Consider the following 24,292-nt stretch of genomic DNA (forward strand, 5'->3'; position numbering starts at 1 on the left):
ACTACAAAGCTGTTCGCAGGGCGTGGGCGCACCTCCCTCCCGGTCCCAGGAACGCTCCTGCGAGGCCTGTGTCAGCCACGTGGGCACCAATATGCCGAGGCCCTGGCTGCCCACGGAGGCCCTGGGTCAGCAGGACCAGCCACACCTCACAGCCACCGCGGCCACGGGCCCAACGTGCTGCCCACACCCGGCCTCCTGCTCCTGGCCGGCGTGTGGAGACCGCCCCGCCCAGCTCCCAGTAACACAGGAGCAGCCCCGAAGAACACGGGAGGCCAGAACGTTTAAGTTATTAAATCAAATATACAGAGTGATTCGTTTAATATGTACATATTTACAAAAATGCACTTTCACGGGGGGGGGGGTGAGGGGGGGGGGCCGGGGCTGGCGGGCGGCGTCCTGTGCCCACAGCAGCGCGGACAGCGGCGAGGGGGTGTGAAGGCACTTGTCACAAGTTCAATACTGCCCGTCCCTGGAGAAGGGCCGTCAGGAAGGGCACTTCAGAACGCACAGTGGAGAGACCTCTAGGGCGTGTTCCGGGCAGGAGCGAGTGAGGACGGGGTCAGGGGGGCAGAGGGAATGGCCTGTGAGCCTGCGAGGGGCTGCCGTGGCCTCGGGCCAGGCCATCGCCACCGACAGCCACGGCCACGCGGTCAGCCACGGCCACGCGGTCAGCCACGGGTGGTCCCACCAACAGCCATGGGTCCCCTAAACACCATGGGCCACGGGTCCGGCCGGCGCTGTGGCCTGGAGCCACGGAGACCCCCACGTGAGGAATAAAAGGGAAGATTCTGTAAACGGGGTGCCACCTCTGGGGACAAACAGTTTGGGGAGAACACGACACCCTCTCCTGCCACACGGCGGACGCACATGCGGAAACGTACAAAAATAGCCACTATCCGAGAAGACACCCTTGTTTTCCACCCGACAGTCACTGAATAATTTATACAAGGTCAAAGGAACGTAGAAAATAAACATTTGTTTTTGGTTTTTGGTGTTTTTTTACACAAAATAAAGAAACTATGCACACAGCCTCAGCCTCCTGGTCGGCGGTGGGGTGGCGCCCCGCACGGGCTGGGGTCCCGGTCCTGGCCCGCGGTGGCCGCCCTAGTCCTGGCCGGCTCGGCGGGCCTCGTTGATGCTCCTGACCGCCCGGTTGTCCACTTTGGGGCCCGGGGCCCAGCGGGCCGGCCTCCCGGGCGAGCACCCGGGCTCTTTGGTGAGTTTGTGGGGGAGGAACTTCTCCGCCTCCAGGGAGTCCTCCTCGCTGCGGCCCGGCTCCTCGTCGTCCTCGTCCTCCCCGCCGCCGCCCCGGCCCGCAGGCCCTGGCAGCGCCTCGGCCGCCCTGCGCGGCGGGGGCGTGAAGTTCTTGCACTGGTACAGCACGTCCTTGTGGCCGCCCGGCCGCTCGATGGGGTTGCGGATGGGGTTGAGCGGGGCCCACTGGTTGTTGGCGCTCTCCTCCCGCGGCAGCCGGCTCCGCTCCCGCTCTTTCCTTCGCTTGCGGGTCCACCACACGCAAACGGCCACGCAGGCCAGACACAGCACGCTGAACACGCCGCACAGCACGGGCACCAGCACCCCTGCGGGCGGGCGGTGCGGGTCCAGCCGGGGCTCAGCCCAGCCCAGCCCCAACCCCAGCCCTAGCCCCAACCCCAGCTCCAGCCCCAACTGCAACCCCAGCCCCAACCTCAGCCCCAGCCCCAGCCCCAACCCCAACTCCAGCCCCAACCTCAGCCCCAGCTCCAGCCCCAACCCCAACTCCAGGCCCAGCCCCAACCTCAGCCCCAGCTCCAGCCCCAACCCCAACTCCAGGCCCAACCGCAGCCCCAGCTCTAGCCCCAACTCCAGGCCCAGCTCCAGCCCCAACCCCAACCCCAGCCCCAGCTCTAGCCCCAACTCCAGGCCCAACTCCAGCCCCAACCCCAACCCCAGACCCAATCGCAGCCCCAGCCCGAGCCCCAGGCCCAGCCCCAGCCCCAGCCCCAGCCCCAACCGCAGCCCCAGCTCTAGCCCCAACTCCAGGCCCAGCCCCAGCCCCAGACCCAACCGCAGCCCCAGCTCTAGCCCCAACTCCAGGCCCAGCCCAACCCCAACCCCAACCCCAACCCCAACCCCAGCCCCAGCCCCAACCCCAGCCCAGCCCCAACCCAGCTCCAGCCCCTCCCGATCCCGGCCCTGGCCCAGCCTGGCCCACAGCTCCCCGGCCCCACCCGCTCACCTGTGGAGGAGCCGCCCATGACCACGGTCTCCACCTTGACCTCGGTGACGGCCAGCAGCAGCGAGCTGTTCCCCGCGCTGCGTGATGGCGGCCACGATGGCGTGCGCGGTGCTCTGGATCAGACTGCTGTCGGGCAGGTCCCAAGCGGGGCTGAAGGACTGCGGCAGAGACACACTGAGGGTCCAGCGCACAGCCCACCGGCCGCGGTGCTCGCGCGGGCGCTGCCCTGCACCAGGGCTGCAGGCAGCTCACCGAGAGGTGGGTCTGGCTGACCCCCCTTTCCACGGGCCCCGCAGCCACCATCTCCCTGGGCCTCTCTGTCCTCTCGGACCTGCACACCTGCCCCCGAGCCCCCACCTCTGCCTGGCCCAGCGCCGGCCCAGCCTCTGGCCTGGCTGAATGCACTGCCCAGCTGAACGGGCCCCCGACTCCCGGCCTTGCTCCCCTGCCTCTCCTCTCACCACGGGCACCCCAACACCCCTCTCCCCAGGCCCAGGCTCCCTCAGCCTCCGGCAGGGCACCCCAGCTCCGCCCACTGCAGTGAGGTGGACTCCCACGTCTGGGTCAGTCACTCTGCCTTCAACTACCTGGGGACCGGCCCGGCCTGGGCCCTGCACCCCAGCACCTCCCAGGAGCCCGAACAGAGCAGGACCCGAAGAGGGTGGCCGCCCGCCCGCCCGCACTCACCATGGCCACCTCCACGGCGCTGGCCTCCGTGGACGGCCGGTCACACAGCAGCACAAGGAGGCGGTCCCGGGCCACTGCCCGCGTGGCCGGCAGGGCGCGAATCCCCGAGCAGATGGCGCCCACCGTGGTACCCTGGGCAGAGACGGCGGCATGTGAGCAGCCCGCGCATCCCCAGCAGCCACACAAGGCACCTGGCAGGACACGCCCCGCAGCCCGTCTGGGGCCAGTGGGGACACAGGGGGTCAGTGGGGAGCTGTTTCCCGCATCAGACCTGAGTCCCACCCAGGACACAACCCCCCGCCCCCCCAGGGTCCATCCTGGCGGAAGCAGCACCTGCAGGCCTGAGGGGCGGGGCCTCCCCACCCTGAGCCCCTCCTCACGGGCTCTGAGCACCCAGCCACCGGACTGCCTGCCAGCTGCAGGCTGGCCCTGGCCCCCCGGGAGGCTGAGGGGCCCAGATCGACGGTCCCCAGAGTCCAGGCCCCTGGGACGCCGAATCGGCAGGCACCTGGCTGGGCTGCTCCTGGCTCCCGCCGCCCGCAGGGCACACAGGGCTCCACGCCCTCCCTCATCCGATCCCATGAGGCCAGGCTCCCTGAGCAGCCACAGAAGCAACCGGCGCCACTGGCCCCACAGGGGCGGAGCCACGGGCGGCGTGGAGGGCAGCCGGGAGCGGTCCCCGCCGTCCGCATGGCCACTCGGAGAAGCAGACGTGTCCGGGCCCTGCAAACACTCGGGGGAGGGGGGGGGGTCGGGGGGGCACCGGCAGGACAGCTCACCTGGGGCACTTGGTCGCGGTCGAAGCGCAGCGTGAGGCGGGCACAGTTGTTGTCCAGGTGCCCGGAGCGTGGCACGCAGGGGGTGCTGGGCAGCAGGGGCTCCTCGGGGCCGCACTCCCCCCAGGCCGCGCAGGGCGGCTGCAGGCACTGCCCCGGGGCCCTCTCCCCACACTGCTGGCCCGGGGGGCACTGGGCGCTCAGCGTGTTGGGCTGGCTGGCCAGCAGGCAAGGCTTCCGTCCGCACCACACCTGGGCCGGGCACAGCAGACAAGGACCCACAGAAGCCACGTCGGGAGACAGACAGACAGACAGACGGACAGGCTCGAGGTCAGCAAGTCCCAGGGCTGTGCCCGCCCACCACCCAGGGCTCCGGGGCTGAGCCCAGCACCGGCAAGGGCAGGGACGGCCCCGTAGGAGGGGCCAGCAGCTGCTGCAGGCCTGGGCTGCTGGAGCCTGAGCAGCACCGGACTCAGCTTCTCCAACTGCACAGCGAGGAAAGGGGCCTGGCCGTGCCAGGGGGCCCTCCGTCCTGGACGTCCACAGGGTGGGTGGACTTGGTTCATCCTCCCCCACCCCCCGGCAGCAGCTCCTGGGTCTCCCAGGGGATCGGGGTCACGGACAGAAGACGGAGCCCCTGGGGCACCAGGACGTCAGACCCGGGCAGGGCAGGGAGGCTCGCTCGGGGGCAGGGGCCCCTGGCACCTTGCTGCAATCCCGGCGGCCATCCAGGCAGCGGCAGCTGTTGCAGTCCTCCACCCAGGAGCTCCCGTGGGGGAAGGGCACCCCCTGGGACCAGCAGGACCTGCCCAACACGATCACTGCGGGGAGAGGAGGCGGGTCGGCGGTGGCACTGACCCCGGAGACCAGGTCCTGCCCTGGCTCCTGCTTGACACAGCCCCCACCCCCTCCATGCTCCCCGCCTACCCTCCTGGCACCGCGGGCCAGCGCGGCCCGGCGGGCAGCTGCAGCGGTAGCCGTTGATCTCGTCCACACACGTGGCCCCGTAGGCGCAGGGCGAGGACTGGCACTCGTCAATGTCTGCGGAGAAGCGGCCGCTCAGAGGCGGTGGGAGGACGGCACCCATGCCAGTCCGGGGAGCAGCCCCGGTCAGCACGGCCTCCAGGTGCCCAGGGGTCTCTGCGCTGGGCCTGAACTGTCACCGTCATAGCCCGAGGCCTCGTGGGCACCGGCCCCTCCGCCCCCTCCCCTCCCGGAGCCAGGGGACCAGCCCCTTAGCCAGCCAGGACCTAGCCCAGCGGGTCCCAACGGGGCACACACCCCAGAGGGGGGCCATTCGAGAACGAGCTAGTAACAGTGAACCTTCTGCATTTCTTGTGGTTCTAGGGCCGTGGCCGGCAAACTGCGGTTCGGCAAACTGCGGCGCGCGAGCCACATGCGGCTCTTTGGCCCCTTCAGTGTGGCTCTTCCACAAAATGCCGACTTCTGCGCATGGGCCACGAAGTTTCAATCGCACTGTACGTGTGCGCCCGCACGTGGGATTTTGTGGAAGAGCCACACTCAAGGGGCCAAAGAGCCGCATGTGGCTCGCGAGCCGCAGTTTGCCGAGCCGCAGTTTGCTGACCACGGTTCTAGGGGCCTCATCTACAGCATGTAAACATATATTGTGACATATTTATGCATTTCAGTTTTCTATTATATGTTCTGAAGCTTTATTTGCTATTTTTTCACATCACTTCATATTATTATTTTTCTAACAGTTTCTTAGTGATTTCTTCCTCAGGACTTAACCATCCTTTCGTCCTTTTATTTTTCTCTTTCGTGGCTGCCATGCTCTATGGAAGCTTGTTTAGACCAAGTTCCTGGCCTTTCAGGCTTCCTCCACTGAACAGTTCACTCTTGGAATAATAGGAATTCTATGTCACGGGGGGCGGGGGGCGGGCACCAGGATTTTAGAGGTGCTTAGGTGGGGCGTGGCCACAGAGAGGTGGGGAACCACCGGTCGATCCCCTCCCCAGGCAGCCCCAGAGCAAAGGGGGGTGACGGCAGGGCACAGACAAGTGGGGACACTGAGGCCTGGCGCGAGGCAGGAGGGGGCTGTGTCCACACTGTCCTCCAGGGTGTGTGGACTCTGGTGACCCCTGACTCCAGACACCCGAACCCAAGCCCTGCCCGCCCGCCCGCCCGCCCGCGCCTCACTGATGCGGCAGTCGGGGCCCGCGAAGCCGGGGGCGCACTCGCAGCGGAACCAGTTGACGCCATCGACGCAGACGCCGCCGTTGTAGCTGCGGAGAGAGGGCAGGTCTCAGGGAGCCCCCCAGGCAGGACCAGCACCGGGTCCGCCGGCCCCCAGGGCTGCCACTCACCAGGGCAGAGGGTTGCAATCGTTGGTATCTGCGTTCGAGAAAAGAGAAAGGAGGTGGGTGTGGCACCGCCACCCAGAGCCCCTCCGAGCTGGGCGTGGCGGCCCGGGCACCAGAGCCCACCCTGACCACGTGTGCCGGTGGCTGGGGGGGAGGGGCAGGGGTGGCCTTGGAGGGCGACCTGAACAGCCGCAGGGGGGCTGGGCCTGGGCGGTGCCTGCAGCGGGAGTGGGCAGGGGCGTGGGCAGGAGCCCGGCTGCAGGCTGAGGGGTTGGCAGGTCCTTGGAGGCCAGGACACCCAGGGAGGGGAATGAGGCTGCAGAGCTGGGGGTCAGGGGTCAGGGGAGCGCAGGTCTTGGGGCACCGCCGTGCTTTGTGGACGGGTGCAGTGGGCACGTGCATGGGCAGGGGCGGGGGGGGCAGGCCCAGGGAGCCCCCCACAGGCCCCACCCCCCGCCTCCCCACGCCGACCCCGAGCTCACTGTGCGTGCAGGTGCGGCCCTCCCAGCCGTCGCGGCAGATGCAGGAGAAGGAGTCCCCGCTGCCCACGCAGGTGCCCCCGTTCAGGCAGGGGTTGGGCAGGCAGCTGTTGTTCCTGGCTGGGGGCACAGAGGAGGGTCCTCTCCATCCAGCCCTGGGCAGACAGAGGTCCACACAGCCCCCCCCAGCCGGCGGCAGAGCGAGCCGGGAACGGGGCCGCCCGCCCGCCCACCGCAGGGCAGCCGTGCCCAGCCCGGCGCCAGGCCCTCACCGAGGTTGCAGGTGCTGCCCTTCCAGCCGGGCGGGCAGGCGCAGCGGAAGGTGTCGCCGCTGTCGTAGCAGGTGCCGCCGTTGCTGCAGGTGTAGGCGTCGCACTGGAACTCGCCTGCGGGCACAGGGCTGCTCAGCGGGCACGCCTCGCGGCGGGCAGGGCAGCAGGGCGGGGGCCGGGCAGGCACTCACGCGAGTGGCAGGTCTTGCCCTTCCAGCCGTCGTCGCACGCGCAGTAGAAGTCATTGACCAGGTCGTAGCAGCGGCCGCGGCTGTGGCAGGGATCGGGGAGGCAGTCGTTGGGATCTGGGGGCGAGGACGCCGGTCAACAGGGGGTCACCGGCATTCAGGGAGGGCTGCCTGGGCAGAGGCCCAGGAGCGGGCGGGAGAGGCAGAGAGGGGGGAACGGATGCCAGGCCCAGGCCTGAGCTCCTGGTGGGCCCCCGGGTGTGGGGAGCCCGACACACAGTGCGGGGCCGGGGAGGGGGGCGGCGCGGGGAGCCTGGAGGCCCACTCACTGGTGTCACAGAGCTCGCCCTCCCAGCCGCTGGGGCAGAAGCAGCGGAAGGCGGCCACCTCGTCGATGCAGGTGCCCCCGTTGCGGCAGGGCTGGCCCAGGCAGTCGTCGATGTCTGCGGGAGGCAGGCGTGAGCAGGGCCCGGCTGGCCGCCCCCCACCCGGCCCCAGGCCACAGGCACGGCCACAGCCACGGCCACGGCCATGGCCACTCACTCTCATGGCAGTAGGTGCCCGTGAAGCCACTGTCGCAGACGCAGGAGAAGTTGCCCCCGGGTTGGCTGACGCAGTGCCCATGGGGGCCGCACACGCTGGAGGGGGCCCCACCGGCCACTCCTGCCTCGAACCCGCAGCTGTCAATCACTGCAGCAAAGGGGACGAGGTCAGCAGCCCCGGCCCCGCAGGCCCCGCCCCGCCTCCCCGCCCTGCAGGCCCCGCCCCACCTCTGCAGGCCCCGCTCGGGCAAGGCTCCCTGAGCACAGAGCAGTTCTTGCCGCCCACGTCGTCAGGGCAGGCGCAGTAGTAGTCGCCCTCCAGGTTGTAGCAGCGGGCGCCGTTCTGGCAGGGGCTCGGGTCGCAGAGGTCGACATCCACCTGCGGGGAGGGGCAGCGTGAGGGCGCAGCCCCCGGTGGTGCGAGACGGCCGGTGTGGCGTCCACTCGGCCTGGACACCTGGCCTCCACAGCCAGAGCGTCAGGGCCTCCCACCCGAGACGTCCAGGCCACTCGCTGGACGGAAACACCTGGGCCGCCAGGCCCCTCCCGCCACTGCGCTCGCGGCAGCCGCTTCCTCTGCCTCCGGCGGCATCCGGCCTTCGCCCCTCCTGCTGGCAGGAAGGCCGCTCCCGACCCCTTCCACAGGCCTGCCGCCTGGAGCCGGTCTGTGGGTCCTCGCCACATGGAGCCCCTGGGCTCCCTGGCCCCGGTGGGACCCCTACCTCGGGCCCCAGGAGGCCTGCTGGCCAGGAGCCCTGCCCTGTGCACCCTGCAGCCCCAAGGCCAGGGCAGGTCAGAGGGAGGTGGGCACAAGCCACCCCTCTGGAGAGCATCCCGCCCCCCCAGGACCGCGCACGGCACCTGCAGCCCCTCTCACTCGGGCACCTGCACCCCATCCCAGGGCCCCCCCCCCTCTCGGGAGGCCCACACGCTCCACCTCGTCACAGCCACTCACCCTCCAGGCAGTGCGGGGCACACAGGGCGTGTGCCAGGGCTTGGCATGACAAGCAGGGACCCTTTGCCCTTCCCCCCCGCCTCCGCCCTGCCAGGCAACCCGGACTGTGGGGCCTGGGTTCTGTCTAGGACTGAGCCCCGGACACTGTGGGTCGGTCCCCACAGCAGCCGGGCCCGGAAGGGCAGGCGTCCCCCGCACGCACCTCGCAGAGCAGCCCCGAGAAGCCGGGGGGGCAGTGGCAGCGGAAGCCGTCCACCAGGTCCTCGCAGACGCCGCTGCGGCAGGGGCTGCTGGCGCACTCGTCCAGCACGAGCTCGCAGTGCCGGCCCCCGAAGCCCCGCGGGCACACGCACTGGTAGCCGTTCACCAGGTCCTGGGGGGCGGCAGGGTGAGCGCCCGCGGGGCCCCTGGCGGGCACCGCCCCCCCACGCCTTCCCCGGGGGGCAGGGCCGCGGCGGCCACGCCTTACCTTGCAGGTGCCGCCGTGCTGACACTGCCCTCGACAGTCGTTGATGTCTGGGGGACAGAGGGGCGGTCATGGGGGGCCCGGGAGCCGCCCGCCCCCGCCCGCCGGCGGCCTGCCACCCATACTGACTGATGTGGCAGTCGCTCCCCTTCCAGCCCGGGATGCAATCACAGTAATAGCCACCAATCAGGTTTTTGCAAGAAAAAGCGTTAAGGCACGGCTTCCCTTCACACTCATTGGCGTCTGTGGACGAGACAAGAGGGCGCCATGGGGCCTGGGCCCCGCCGCCCCCGAGCCTGCCACCCGCGGCCACAGCAGCACCAGCAGCAGCAGCAGCAACAGCCGAACGCACAGCCCACGGCCCGTGCACACGCGCACCCCACGGGCCATGCACACACGCGCCCCACAGTCCGTGCACACGCGCGCCCCACGGTCCGTGCACACACGCGCCCACGGGCCTTACCCAGCCGGCAGGTGGCCCCCACCCACTGCTGGGGGCAGAGGCACTCGAAGCCGTCCACCTGGTCCACGCAGGTGCCGCCCGCTGCGCACGGGTTGGAGGCGCACTCGTCGATGTCTGCGGAGGGACGGGGCGGGTGGGCGTGTGGGCGGCGCGGGAGGCAGGCCCCGGGCCTGGGTCCCGTGGGGAGGAGGGCCGGGTGCCTGGGGCTTCCTGTCCCGCTCCCCTGGCCGCAAAGCCCACAGCCACGTGGGTGGATGTGACAGCTGCAGCCCCTCCCCAGAATGCCCCCCTCCACACCCCTCAGGTGTCGGCTGCAGCCCCCCCCAGCAGCCTCCCGCGGGCACTCACCTAGCGCGCAGGTGGGTCCACTCCAGCCGGACGGGCAGTGGCACTCGAAGCCAGAGGGCACCTCGTGGCAGGAGCCCCCGTTGGCACAGGGGTTGGAGGCGCAGGCGTGCTCAGCTGCATTGGGAACCGGAGGCGGCAGTGGGCGGTGGGCGTGACGGCCCAGGGCCCCCCCCTTTCCACAGTGCTCCCCTCAAACCCCCAGGCTCCAGGGCGGGGTACAGGTGTGTCCAGGGCAGAAGGAAGCCGGAGCGCTGGGCCTCTCGGGCTCCCGAGCTCCAGCCGGGCCAGGCCGAGCCCACCTACCCCGCTCACAGTTCTTGCCCGAGTAGCCGGCAGGGCAGACGCAGTGGTACTGGTCCGGCTCCGCGTTGATGCACGTGCCCCCGTTGGTGCAGGGGTGGTGGCTGCCGCAGTAGTTCAGGTCTGGGGAGCAGGGCGGGCGCTCAGAGCAGGCGCCCCTGGCTCTGCACCCTCCCGGCCACGGCGAGCCCCAGGCCTGCCCACTGCCCTGCCCGCCCGGTGCCCGCCCACCGCCACCTTTGTTGCAGAGCAGGCCGCCCCAGTTGGTCTCGCAGTTGCACTGCCAGGGCTCCACGCAGCTGCCGTGCACGCAGCCGGGGTACGGGACACACTCGTCGCAGAACCGGCCCTGCCAGCCGTAGCTGCACCTGGGGGAGTCCAAGGGGCCCGGGGCCCGGTGGGTGGGGTGGCCCGGGAGCGGGGCTGCTGTGGGTGGCGCGGGGACCCAGGTGGTCACAGGGGCCGCCGCCAGGGCTGGCATCCGGCCTCTGATCTGGAGCAGGCCCGGGGCCAGCGGGGGTGACAGCCGCCAGCAGCCCCGTCCCGGGCGCTCCCGGCCGCTGGCCAGGACAGTGGGCGCAGCTGTCCAGTCACTCCTGCCCGAGCTATTCTGGGACCTAGCCCTGAGCGGGGCCCCAAGAGCAGGCGCCGGGAAGGGAAGCCCGGCCGGGACCCCGGGAACGAGCGCCGACTCGGCCGCACCCCACAGGGCACCCGGGGCTCGCGGGCCAGCGGGCGAGGACAAGGGCTCCTGCAGGCCCAGCTCTGTGACTTGGGGCACAGCTCGCGACCTTGCCTGGAACCCAAGGGCAGTCATTTCTCTCCCAACAGAGCCCCACGGAGGGTCCAGCTCACAGGGGTGCCAGGCCCCCTGGCCGTCCAGGGGCCACACTCAGGGCAGGTCCTGACCCAAGAAGCCACCTGCTCCCTGGCTGATGTCACGGAGGGACCTCTGGCTCCAAGGCCACGACCCCAGGCCCAGCCCTGCCCTGCTGTGGGCGGCATCCCTCGGGGAAGGTGCAGGCGGAGGGCAGGCAGCCAGCACACGGGAGGAACCGGCGTCCGTGTAGCCTCAGCGGGCCACCCGCCCCGCCCCGGGTCCAGCACTGGTCTGAGCGGGACACGGCCGTCAGACGCCCCGAGGCCCTCCAGGCCCTGACCAGGACCCCGGGCCCCTTCCCAGAACCTAAAGGCCTGCGGGCAGGAGTGACATCAGCCGTGTCACTCCCATGCCGGCACCGCCACGTGAATTTATTTTTGGACAAGGAAGGAGCCACAGCCCTTCCTGGGCTGCCCCCAGCCCGCGGCCATCCAGAGGGGACACTGCCCGCCCGGGGGCACAGGGACAGGGAGGCTGAGGCCGGTGAGAGGGGCGCCACCACCCAGACCGTGTGCCCAGAGGGGTCACGTGGTGTGGGCCGCGCACCCCCACCCGGACCACCCTCCAGGTGCCCGGGCTGGGCGGGTCCTGGGGTGTGCGGAGCCCTGGGTGGGGCGGCCTCCGCAGGCCCCCGCTGCCCAGCTTCCCTGCCCAGGGCTCCAGGGGCCAGGGAGGAGGCGGCAGGAAGGCAGGGCCATCTCCGCAGCATCCGGTGGGGGTGTCCTCGCTGAAACCTGAGCCACCGGCAGCTGGGCCTCACCCACAGGCTGTGAGGTGGGTGGGGGCTCACCTACCCCCATGCGGCCCTTCAGGCCCCTGTCCCCAGGAGCCCCGCCCCTCAGCTTCCTGCACAGCCCACGTCAGCAGGGAGGGTGGGGCAGACCAGCTTCCTCCCACCTCCCTCCCTCCTCGCCCCTCGGTCACGGCCAGCCACCCAGGCCACAGCACTGGGCATCGAGGCTGTGCACGGCGCAGGGCGGGGCTGAGCCGGGAGTGCAGGCTGGGACCCAGAGAACCCCGGCTCCCGGCCACCACCGTCAGCAGGCAGGCCTCGCCCTGGACAGCCGGACAGCCTCCCACCCCCTCCCACCTGGGACACGGACCCGCCTGGGCCAGGCCCCCACCGGGTGCCCTCTCACCCCTGCAGTGTCCCCGCACCTTGAGGCCCACGGGACGTGTCTGAAATCCTGCAGTGAGGGGCTGGCTGGGGGAAGCCCTTCCCTGGGGCCAGAGCCACCACGCGACAAGCAGAGGGGTCACCACCCCCGCTTCCTGACTCCCAAACCTGCCCTCCTGTCCAAACTCATTCCTGTGTGACGCTGGGGAAGTTACTTAACGTCTCTGGGCTCAGTGTTCTCGTCTGAAAAACACACAGGGAAGCAAACCCACCCGCAGGGAGGGCTGGGGACGCGTGGGATTCCAGGCTGGGCAGAGCGCCACTGCCACCTGCTCGTCTCGGCCAACCTGCAGCCCCTCCTGAGGGCGACAGCCTCCGCCTGGCCCGCCGGCTCCCAGGCCACCCGGGGTCTCCCTTGCTGCTCACACACTGGCCGGGGCCCCTCGCGCTGCCCCCTCCGGCTTCTCTGCACCACAAACTGCCCCCCCACTGCTCCCCGCACCCCCCACTAGGGTCTCTCCCACCATCTCCCCGCCCCCCCGGCCGCCCTGGCCGTGGCTTCTTCCCGCGGCACACCTTCAGCAGGAGGCCCAGGCGGCTCTCTGCCTCCTCGCCATCCGCCCCCGCCCAGGGCTTTCCACGGCCTGCACAGCGCCCATGCGTGTCTCGGGCCAGGACTGCCCCCCATAAACCACCACGACAGAAACCTGAGGGGCTGCTTTGGAGACATCCCCTGGGCAGGCAGATGCTACCCTCCAACCAGGTGTCCCGCACCCCCCTTCCTGCGCCCGGCTCCTCCCGCCTCATTCATGGCAGCTCCGACACTCGGCCAAGGCTGGAAAGTGGGGCTCCTCCTTGACCTCCCACTCCTCCTCTCACCCCAACATCAAATCCACCCGCGATATCTGCATCAAAGCCCCCCTCGCTCCTCCTGCTGGGTCACCCCCAGCCCCAGCCCTGCAGCGGCCTCCCAGCGGCTCTTCCTGCAACGGCCGCGGGTCCTTCCCTGCCCCTGGCCCAGCTCTGAGCCTCCAGCGGCCCCTCTTCCCGCGGGTCCCGCCTGTGGTTGCTGTCCCGGCCCCGGCCGCCACCCAGGAGCTCCAAACCCAGGCCCCCCGCTTCCCCTGTGCTGGGGACCCCCATCCTCGGGTGGCTCCGGTCTCCAGGCCTGCGCTCTCGGACAGGACTGCCCTGTCCACGCTACATGGAACGGCCCTGCCACCCTCCCGCCCCTGCCACGCTGTCCCTGCCACACTGTCCCTGCGGGCCCTCCACACCCCAGGCTCTGAGGACAGCGTCTCCCCTGCACTGTCAGCTGCCCAGGGGCAGGGCCCACATCCAGATGCTCAGCACGGCCTCACGCACAGTAGGCGCCCGCCACCCTCTGCTGAGGCAGGAGTGCGAATCCTGACGGGGCGAATGGGCAGGTCGGCACTCACCTGCACTCCCCGGGCACGGAGCAGCCCCCGTGGAGCAGGTTGCAGCCCTGTTTACACACGGCTGCAACAGAAAGGGCAGAGAGCCTGTGGCGGCGGCAGTGCGGGGCCACCGCCAGCCCTCCCCCCGCCCCGCCCCTCCGCGGCGCCCGCACCTTCCTTGCACTCGGGGCCCATCCAGCCGTCCATGCAGGCCTTGTTGCCGTACTGGTCGCAGGTGTGGTGGCCGAAGAAGTCGTTGCGGGGCCGGCAGAACTTGTTGCAGGTGGGACTGTAGTAGTTCTCGGCGCAGCGCACGCGCACCTGCAGCTCCAGCTGCGCCACGTGCCCGCTGAAGTGCAGGCTCTTCCAGCGGTCCTCGGGGTTGACCATGCCCGCGTGCGACACCCGCTCGATCAGCAGCTCCTCTTGGGGGGGGCGCAGAGTCAGTCGGGCCAGGCGGGCGGCGCCGGGCCGGCCGCAGGGACGCTGGCCAGGCCACCGCAGGAGGCGCAGGCCCACACCGGCTCCTGCTCCACACCCCAATGCAGACGGGCAGGAAGGTGGGGGCGCCCCCACCTGTGCCCCATGCTGACGGCCCCTCCGATGCCAGTGCCCCGACCCAGCAGGGGTCCACCCCCGGCCCCTGCGATCGCTGGGCTCAGCCCCACGGCGGGCACACCCTGCTGCCCATCTCTTTTTCTAAAATGTATTTTTAATGATTTCAGAGAGGAAGGGAGAGGGAGAGAAAGACAACAAAGATTAAAGAAAGCACTGATAGGCTGCCTCCTGCACACCCCACACTGGGGATCGAGCCCACAACCCGGGCCTGTGCCCTGAGCGGGAATCGAACTGTGACCTCCTGGTTCGTAGGTCGACGCTCAAGCACTGAGCCACGCCGGCCAGGCATCTACTGTCCATCTAAAAGCGCCTTCTCTCCAACCCAGCAACGGGACAGCCGGGCCTCGCCTCACACCAACCACTGCACGGGGGGAGGGCGGGGGCACCAGCGGGCAACCACGGGCACAGGGACCGTGGGACCATCCCCTACGCTTCTGATTGGCTTGGGATGGGGCTCACCGCCTCCATGACCTGCCCCCGGCCCTGTGACCTCACCGCCTCCCCTCTGCTCCCTGAACACCTCCGCTCCCGCTGGCCCCAGGGCCTCTGCATGTGCAGCTGCTGCTGCTGCCCATCTGCCTGGGAGAAACCGCTCTGCCCTGCACACAGGGCCCCGCAGGACAAGCACAGGCCAGCCCGCTTGGGGCATCTCGGGGAGAGGGCCACCGGGCCCCCTGTTCCAGGTCAGATAGGCAGAGAGGGGGCCACAGAGCTAGAGAGCCTCCCGGGGGAGCCCCACTCCTCTATGCCACTGACACGGCCCCCAAACACCCACTCACCAGGAGAACACCGGTGATGCGGGGGGGGGGGGGGGGGGCAGTGCGTGCACGTCTGCGGGTCACCACCGCGGCAGGGCTCCTGGCAGCCGGGGTGAAAAGGGACGCAGTGCTCCAAGTCCTGGGGCAGGAGCGCCTCCTAGCACCGGGGCCTCCTCCCAGCCACGGAGGGCGAGGGCCCGGCCACACCCACCTCTGCAGCTGGGCGGTCGCCCCTGCGGGCGGCGCTGCCACCACCCACCCTGCCCGCGTGGCGGCAGGAACTCACCATCCGGCGTGGTCTGGTTGTCCCAGTCCCAGGCCTCCACGATGAGGGTGAAGGAGCGCTACGGACACAGGAGGGGCAGTCAGGCACCCGAGCCCCGCGGCCTGCGCTGTGCGAACGGGAACCTGCCCTGCCACCCCCTCGCCTGAGCCCCAACTCCGCCCTCGGGGTCTGTCAGGGCCTCCCACCGACTGAGGACCCCCGCCCAGCGCCCTTGCTGGACCCCCTCCCCCCCACATCTCAGCCGACCCCAGGCCACCGCGGGCAGGAGGGCGGCTGCTCCCAGACGCAGGCTCAGGGGGCCTAGGGTCCTGGCTCCCTCGGCCGGGCAGCAAGGAGCAGGGGCTGGAGCAGCGGAAACAGGGTCCCCACCCCCACCAGGGCCTGGGATGGGAGGGCCGAGCCGAGCACTGCTCAGGAGGAAGCTGAGGTCCTGCCGCCAGCCCACCCGAGGGTCCCCGGGGTCCCCCGGCCAGGACGCGGGGCCCCAGCTCTGGAGCCGCCCCTCCCAGGACACGGCAGGCGCACAGTGAGCAACCCACCACTGCGGCCTCACCAAGACGACCAGGCAGCGAGGGCCCTGGCTGCACCGCCGGGGAGAACGCGGCCCAGGGACCCCTGGTGCGGCTCAGCCATGGTCACCGCCCCACCCACTCCCAGGACCATCTGGTCCTCACGCCCCAGGCTATGTGAGGGGGTGACATCACTGCGCCACCCCTGGACCCGCCCCTCTGCAGGGGTAACCAGAGCCTTGTCACTCACAGGCACAAGCCTCCCAGGAGGGGCGGGACTTGGCCTCCCCGCGGGGTACCTCTGTGGCTCCCCATCCATACCACTCGGCCCTGCCGGACCCTGGAGCCACCCAGGCCGGGGGGCCACAGGCCACCCAAGGGGACCCTGCAGTGCAGAGGCCAGACTCCTCCCTGTCCCTGACCCTGCAGTCTGGCTGTGCTGGGGACCCACCCACCACCAAGGACCCAGGCCGCTCCCACCTCCCAGGCTGCTCCCACCACCCCCCAGGCCGCTCCCACCTCCCAGGCTGCTCCCACCACCACCCAGGCCGCTCCCACCTCCCAGGCTGCTCCCACCACCACCCAGGCCGCTCCCACCTCCCAGGCTGCTCCCACCTCCCAGGCTGCTCCCACCACCCCCCAGGCCGCTCCCACCTCCCAGGCTGCTCCCACCACCACCCAGGCCGCTCCCACCTCCCAGGCTGCTCCCACCACCACCCAGGCCGCTCCCACCTCCCAGGCTGCTCCCACCTCCCAGGCTGCTCCCACCACCCAGGCTGCTCCCACCTCCCAGGCTGCTCCCACCTCCCAGGCTGCTCCCACCACCCAGGCCGCTCCCACCTCCCAGGCCGCTCCCACCACCCAGGCCGCTCCCACCTCCCAGGCCGCTCCCACCTCCCAGGCTGCTCCCACCTCCCAGGCTGCTCCCACCACCCCCCAGGCCGCTCCCACCTCCGAGGCCGCTCCCACCCCCACAGGCCGCTCCCACCACCCAGGCCGCTCCCACCTCCCAGGCCGCTCCCACCACCACCCAGGCCGCTCCCACCACCACCCAGGCTGCTCCCACCTCCCAGGCCGCTCCCACCACTACCCAGGCCGTTCCCACCTCCCAGGCCGCTCCCACCACCCAGGCCGCTCCCACCACCACCCAGGCCGCTCCCTCCTCCCAGGCCGCTCCCACCACCCAGGCCGCTCCCACCACCACCCAGGCCGCTCCCTCCTCCCAGGCCGCTCCCACCACCACCCAGGCCGCTCCCACCTCCCAGGCCGCTCCCACCACCCAGGCCGCTCCCACCTCCCAGGCTGCTCCCACCACCCAGGCCGCTCCCACCACCACCCAGGCCGCTCCCTCCTCCCAGGCCGCTCCCACCACCACCCAGGCCATTCCCACCTCCCAGGCTGCTCCCACCACCCAGGCCGCTCCCACCACCACCCAGGCCGTTCCCACCACCCAGGCCGCTCCCACCTCCCAGGCCGCTCCCACCACCCGGCAGCCTCCTGCTGACCCCCAGGCCCAGCACCATCCCACCTGGCCCCCCTCCCTGCCATGGGCATCTGCCACAGCCAACCACACCCACTGCCTCTGGACGGCCAAGGCTGGCCTTTGGGGACCCTCTCCTCCCTCCACAAGACGCTGGCCCTCCTGGGCTCCCTCCCTCATTCGCACTCCTGCTCCTACCCTGAGCCCCGTCACCACCAGCGCTGTCCTGGGACCCCCGATGATCCCCAGGACCTCACACCCACCGGCTGCCCCTGGGGCCCGCACCCACCAGAAAGCACGGGCTGAAACCGGGGAGCCCTCGTCTGCCTCTAGGCCACTTCCTGCCACCGCGGGCACGTGGTCCCCAGACGCGTCCCACCTCTTGAATCTCCGTTAGAACCATTCCCCACCCCCACCCTCCTCCAGAGGAGGCCGAGCCCAGCCTGCCCACCTCCTCCAAGGGCCGCCTCAGCTCGCGGGCCCGCACACCCCCACCCCCAGGCGCCCATAGACCAGGCTCTGTCCGCACCTCCCCATATGGGGAGCCCTCTCGGGGCTCCCCCAGCTCCTGCCCTCCTCACAGCCAGCCCAGCACGTCCGTCCACAGCCCTTTGCACACACAGCACCCTCCCCGGCACGGATGCCACCCTCAGACCGCCTCCCCCGGCCATCCCACTCCTGGTGGCAGCTGGAGCCCAGCTCCTTCCAAGCTTCACTTGTTTCACTTATTCGTTCATTCATTCGTTCATTCACTCACTCATTCATTCATTTGCTCATTCGTTTCTTCCTTTACTCATTCATCCACTTGTTCCTCCTCTCTCCCTCCCTCCCCTCCTTCATGCATGGAGCCTGCAGAAGGCTCGGCTCTGCACGGGGACCACAGCCTCTGCCCCGGTGGACAGAGGGGCTTGGGAGGGGTGGGGTCAGGGCGGGGCCCACAGAGTTTCCGCTGTCACCGGGGCTGCAGAGAGCGAGGGAGCACAGCAGGGACACAGGGCCAGAGCCAACACAGAGCAAAGTGAGTGGCTGCGGGGGGCCTGCGGCCACCCAGGGTGGGCACTGCTGGGAGCAGGGAGCAGGGAGCCGGGCCAGGGGTGCCTGTGGCCACTACTGGCCAGCCCACCGCAGAGCAGGAGGCCAGGCCCATGCTGCCCGCTCTCAGAGTGGCTGCCGCCTCCCCACACCTGGGCACCGGCGGGCAGGGAGCTCCTCCCGGCTCCCAGGAAACCCCACGCCACCCGCTCAGGTAGGGTTACCGCCACCGTCTTGGAGCCCGGGGCTCCGGTTACCTGCTCCCGCAGGGACGTGCGCCCGCCCGCCCGCCGCCCGCCAGCTGGGCTCCCGGCACCTGCACAGCAGGAAGCCATCCCAGAACCTGAGCCGCTGCAGTGCTGGCACCCCCCCCGCCCCCCCCCCCCCGCCCCGGCGGCCCCCACGACTCAGTTTCCCCTCGGCACCGGCAGCCTGTCATCCCCGCGCTCCCGCCTCCGGCCGCAGGGGGCAGGGCTGTCAGCCCACAGAGAGTCCACGGGCCTGGGCAGGGCTCGAGGGGTCCCGTCGCTCCAGGATGGGCTGGGTGGGGCGGGCGGCCTAGCAAGCAGGCAGAGGACCCTGGGGCTCCCCCCAGGTTTTGGGGGGCCTGCCCTTAGTCCCCAAAGGCCAGGCTACAGCTCCTCCTACAGCGAGCCCGCCGGGACCCGCCCGCACTGCACGGGCAGACCCCCACCCCACCGTCCACCGCCTCCTCCCGACCCCGACCCCCAAGGCCAGGTCCAAACCCTTCATCTGACCATCAGACAGTGACGGGGCAGCAGCCCAAAGACGTGGAAATGGCACCGGACACGGGACCAGGTGCACACACCCCAGGGCTCAGGACTCCCCATACCTGTGCCCCACCCACAGGCCAGGGCATCCCACACGGGGAAGGCCCAGCACGGCCGTCAGCCCACTGCCCAGGCCCACGGCCCCAGCCTGGCTTGGTTCCTGCACCGTCCCCATCGGCCATCCGGCCCCCCACAGAGCGGAGCTGGTGTCTGCGGTGCCAGGAGCTCCAAGCACAGATACATTTCCTGAAACCCGAGCTTGGAGAGGCCTGGGCCTCTGCCGCCATTGTCACCAAGGGGGAGGGGGAGGGGGGAGGACGGGGAGGGGAGGAAGAGGGGAGGGGGGAGGAGGGGCACCTCCCACAAGGCGTGGGACCTGGGAGATGGCAGGAGGGACGGACCACAGGCCCACACTCCACACCAGAGACCAGCCGAGGTCCCACCCACCCCACCCTCAGGGCCCTGTGTGAAGAGGGCCAGCAGCCCAGGTCCCCCAGGACCTCTGCCGATGGGCCTTGTGAGACAGCTGCCAAGACTGGCTGACCCTAGTCACACTCGGCTCACCTGGGGAGGAGGATGGGGACCGAGCTCACCTGGGGAGGAGGATGGGGACCGACATCACCTGGGGAGGAGGATGGGGACCGAGCTCACCTGGGGATGAGGATGGGGACCGAGCTCACCTGGGAGGAGGATGGGGACCGAGCTCACCTGGGAGGAGGATGGGGACCGAGCTCACCTGGGGAGGAGGATGGGGACCGAGCTCACCTGGGGATGAGGATGGGGACCGAGCTCACCTGGGGAGGAAGATGGGGACCAACATCACCTGGGAGGAGGATGGGGACCAACATCACCTGGGAGGAGGATGGGGACCAACATCACCTGGGGATGAGGATGGGGACCGAGCTCACCTGGGGATGAGGATGGGGACCGAGCTCACCTGGGGAGGAAGATGGGGACCAACATCACCTGGGAGGAGGATGGGGACCAACATCACCTGGGGATGAGGATGGGGACCGAGCTCACCTGGGGATGAGGATGGGGACCGAGCTCACCTGGGGAGGAGGATGGGGACCGAGCTCACCTGGGAGGAGGATGGGGACTGAGCTCACCTGAGTTTTCAGGATGGATACCCTGCTCACCTAGGATCTGAGCAATGAGGACCCTGGCTCACCTGGGACCTTGGAGATGGGAAGTCTGGGGGTGAGGACCCTGGCTTGGGCCTGGGGATTAGAGATACTTGTCTCCCCATCACCATCTTCCACCTCAGGCCCTGACCTGGCTCCCCAAAAACCCTCTTATTGACCCAACCTGCCCCCCAGAGCCTGAGATAGTCCCTGAGAGCCACAGTCCCTTCCACGAAGCCCCAGCCTCAACACTGCAGGGACCTCCGCCCTGTCCGCTGCAGCCTGGCTCCCCAACCCTCAGGGCAAGGGACAAAGCCCGGCCTGTTTCCAAGCCCCACCCCAGCAGGACTCCTGGTGGGAAGGCGTAGGAGGGAAGCAGGGACCCGGGGGACACACAGGCCCCGGGAGAGGAGAGGGGTGGAGTGGGGCGAGGAGGGAGCCAGGGCTCCACCAGCCCCAGCCCCAGCTCCCTGGGGGGAAGGAAGCACAGGGAGGAGGATGCTGCCTCCACCGAGGGCAGCACAGGTGCGGGGTGCAGGCCTCGGCCTGGCCAGTGGGCTGGGGGCTTGTGCAGCTGCCAAGCCCCTGGATAACCGAATGCCGTGTGGCCGGCCCCTGGGCCACATCCCCCCGACCTCCCATCTGGGACACGTGGCTCTGACAGGCCACCCCCCCCACACACACCCCTGAGCCTGCGATGGCCCCCTAGGGACTCCGGCCTCTTGCTGGGCAGCCAGAAGGGGAGGGAAGGAGACTAGGCCGGCGGGGAGCAGGGCTGGGGGTCCCCGAAGCTGCTGTGTCTGAGGGTCTCAGGTTGGCTGCGCTGCCAGAAACAGGGTCAGCCCCAGGCCCCTCTATAACACGTAGGGGGCCCACGTCCACCTCGGCAGTCCCTACCTCTCAGTTTTGCCTGCCACAAGTGACCCGCAGCCGCACCCAGGTGGGCGGGCACAGCCTCCAGCCAGGCAGCAGACAGCCCCCTCACTCCCACTCGGTGGGGCCCTGGCGGCCACCCTGTACCTCCATCAGCCAACGCCTCTGAGTCCACCACCCATCGGCCCTGCCAGACCCGGAGAGCCCGTGCACACACGCGCGCACACATGCACGCACACACGTGCACACACCGCCTCCACCTGCCAGCCACAGCCCAGCTCTGGGCAACGGGTGGCCCCGACCTCTGGGAGGCCAGTGCAGGAGGGGAACCTGGGGGGTGGGGTCAGGAGAGCAGGGGCGTCCCCACACCTAGGCTGCCTCCACCTCCCACATCCCGGCCCCGGCCCAGCCTCTCGGAAGCTGAGCCTGAGGCCCACCTGGAACCACGGTGCAGCCAGCAGACACCCAGCCACCGGACCAGCCTGGGGGACTGGCAGGGGCCCTGGGGGCGGCTCCCCGGATTCCTTGGGGGCCCACGTTCCACCTCCAGCCCCCCAAGGCCCTCCTCATGTTCCTACCCCAGGGACCCCGAAAGTCCACGCTGGCTCCAGCCGAAGCCCCCGAGGCTGGGCCCAGGCACACCCTCCGCTTCCTCCAGTCACAGCAACACGCCCCCGGGGGTGCCCTGGGTGCCAGACGTGCCCCGGCTCACAGGACAGAGTGGGACCCGCCGCAAGCGGAGGCCCCGTGGCCGCGGAGCGGCTGCAGCCGAGCGGAAATACCAGGGTGCTGGCACCACCCGCTCCACGCCCGGGGTGGCAGCCACACTGTGCTGGGAGGGGAGACAGGAGGACCCCAACGCGCACTGCCCCATGGCCGTGCTCCCCCACCTGGGCCCGGCCACTCGGCCCCTCCTGGGACATCGGGGGGAACGAGCTGCGAGCGGGAAGAGGGGACCTGCCTGAGACCCAGAGCCCAGCACCCAGGGCTCCCTGGGAGCCGAGGGCCTGCCCCATCCCATCCCAGGCCTGGCCGGCCAGTGGGCCCCCAAGCCACGAGGGACACGTGTTGGCCCGCCACATTCCTCCGAGGCCTCCCTGCCCCCACGCCACGGCTGCCAACTCAGGCAGAAAACACATCCTCAGGTAGCGATCCGAAGCCGCCCTGGCTGGGCCCCAAGCGCAGATGACAGGCTGCGGCCCTGCTCAGACCTGCCTGCTGCACCGATGTGGGGGCGAGAGGGCGGGCTTATCGGAACTGCCCCAGGCCCTCCCCGCCCTCCAGGGCCCTCCCGGCCTGCCCCTGCTGTCCATCTAAGGGACACACTCTCCTGAGGCCCTGGGGTCAAAGGCAACCCCAGAAGTCAGCCAGGCTCCAAGGGGCAGGACCATGGCCAGGGGGGGCCAGGGACAGCCTCCCTACCAGGTGGGCGGCCAGAAGGGTGAGGCTGCCTGGCCGGAGGTTGGAGGAAAATGCCAGCACAGGACTCGTGGGGGTAGCCTACGAGCCCAACCTCGACGGGCCTGGCCTCGACTCCCAGCGCCCACTGGGGCACCAGGTGGGCACATTCCTGGTGCCTCCAGACAGCTGGTCCTGCGGGAAGTCCTGGGTCAGAAGCCTGGGACCCTCGATCACAGCCTGGAGCCCCGCTTCAGCGACTCCCCACTCCCTGGCCCACCCCAGCGGCTGCTGACCCTGCGCACTGGGATCCTGCCCCACCCAGGTCCAGGACTGCAGCATAGGGACCCTTGGGTGCCAGCCCAGGCCTTGGTTCAGAAACAGAACACATCAGCCACCTGGAGGTCCTGCCTGACCACCCACGCCCCGTCAGCCAGCCCCCCGTCCATCTGTCCCAGCCCTCATGCACCGCGGCCCGGGGCAGCCCGCATCCCTCCCGGCATACCAGGTCCAGGGCTCCAGCCCAACCTCCATGCCCCCACCCAGAGGACGAAAACAAGAAGCCACCACAGACGGGGCCACAGATTCACGGCTCCAGGGCCACTACTTCTTCCCCTGGGGTGAAGGGGGGGGCTGGGCCAGCAGCAGGGCTGCAGCCTACACACAGGAATCAAGCCCTCCTGAGCCCAGCCCCCAACCCCCATCCCCACCCCATCCCGGGGCATCCAGGAAACAGCAGGGCGAGCGCAGACTGGCTGCGGGCCCAGGGCGGCTCCGCCGGGGCCTGCCCCGGACCAGCCCCAGCACGCGCGGTGCACATGCCTCCGCGGCCTGCGGGGCCCCAGGGCGCCTCGCGGCGCTTCCCCACCCAGACAGACACGCGCAGGGCGACGCAGGCACACGCCGCGGGCCGCCGAGCACGCCGGCCGCCGCCACCCCACCCCCGCCGAGACCCCCGCGCGCCCACGTGGTGGGGCGCGGACCCGGCCCCACGGAGCACGCGCCGGGGGTCTGCCCGCCGCGTGGCGCCCCCTGCCCGGCGCGCCCCGCCTGGGTGCGCGCGGCCGCACGCAGGGCCGGGGCCGCAGGTGCGGGAGGGTCGGCGGGCAGGGTGGGGGCCGGCAGGAGAGAGTTGGGGCCCAGGGTGGGGGCGCACGTACCGGCCAGGCGAACTGGAAGGGGATGACGACGAGGGCCGGGTCCTGGTCGCCGCCGGCCCGCGCTCGCGCACGCACCCGGTCCCCCGTGGCACCCGCCGGCGGCAGGTAGAAGGAGTTGCCTCCCAGCACGGGCGTGGCTCCGTGGCCGTAGCTGCAGGGCCCCGTGGGCGTCACCTTGGCCTGGTACTCCTTGAGGCACACGCGCACGTACGTGTCGCACTCGTCGTGGCCGCAGCGCCCCGCGCGCGCGGTCCGGCCGTGGCCGTCGCCGTCGCAGCAGGCGCCGCTCAGCAGCTCCCCGTTCGCGTTCCGCAGCGCGCTCACCCGCAGCTCGAAATAGCCCATGGGCCGCGCCGCCTAAAAATAAGGCAGAGGGAGCGCGGGAGGCGCGGGCCGGGGTCGGCGAGCGGCGCCCCGCCCCCACCCGCAGCGAGCCCCGCCGCCGCCGCCGCGCGCAGCCCCGGGGCTTCCGAACCGCGGCGCCCACAGGCGGTGCCGCCCGGCCCCGAGGGACCGTCCGGTGCGCCCCGTCCGCACCCCACGGCTCACCTGCACGCAGAGCGCCAGCAGCAGCAGCAGCAGCCTCCGGGGCAGGCGCCCCCGGCCCCGCTCCCGCATCGCCGCCTCGACCCCGCGCGCCGCCGCCGCCGCCACCCCAGCGCGTCCGGCCCAGCTCGGCCTCCCAGCGCCCGCGCGCCCTCCGAGCGGCAGCGGCGGCGACGGCGGGCGGAGTCGAGGCGGCGCCGCGCGGGCCTGGGCGGCGGCGAGCGCGCAGGAGCGGCGGGCTCGGGCTCGCAGGCGGCTGCGCTCGACCCGGCCCGGCTCCCTCC

The 24,292-nt window shown here is 70.6% G+C and overlaps 1 protein-coding gene across 1 annotated transcript; it reads right to left on the minus strand.

Moving 5' to 3' along the window:
* Positions 1–1,008: 1,008 nt before the first annotated feature.
* JAG2 (jagged canonical Notch ligand 2) lies at positions 1,009–24,084 on the minus strand. Its single transcript, XM_070411760.1, is given in 27 exon segments — positions 1,009–1,580; positions 2,219–2,291; positions 2,293–2,376; positions 2,906–3,037; positions 3,685–3,933; positions 4,387–4,502; positions 4,609–4,722; positions 5,842–5,927; positions 6,009–6,036; positions 6,488–6,604; positions 6,757–6,870; positions 6,948–7,061; positions 7,274–7,387; positions 7,488–7,634; positions 7,715–7,865; positions 8,644–8,814; positions 8,911–8,957; positions 9,037–9,150; positions 9,371–9,484; positions 9,719–9,832; positions 10,022–10,141; positions 10,256–10,386; positions 13,455–13,515; positions 13,607–13,858; positions 15,096–15,153; positions 23,463–23,819; positions 24,012–24,084. Coding segments are annotated over 27 exon segments (3,723 nt in total). The 5' UTR covers positions 24,081–24,084; the 3' UTR covers positions 1,009–1,104.
* Positions 24,085–24,292: the final 208 nt, after the last annotated feature.

The sequence above is a fragment of the Myotis yumanensis genome, unplaced genomic scaffold (assembly GCF_028538775.1).
Source record: "Myotis yumanensis isolate MYYU_CA2020_CCGP unplaced genomic scaffold, mMyoYum1.0.hap1 SCAF_1, whole genome shotgun sequence".
Taxonomy (NCBI): Eukaryota; Metazoa; Chordata; class Mammalia; order Chiroptera; family Vespertilionidae; genus Myotis; species Myotis yumanensis.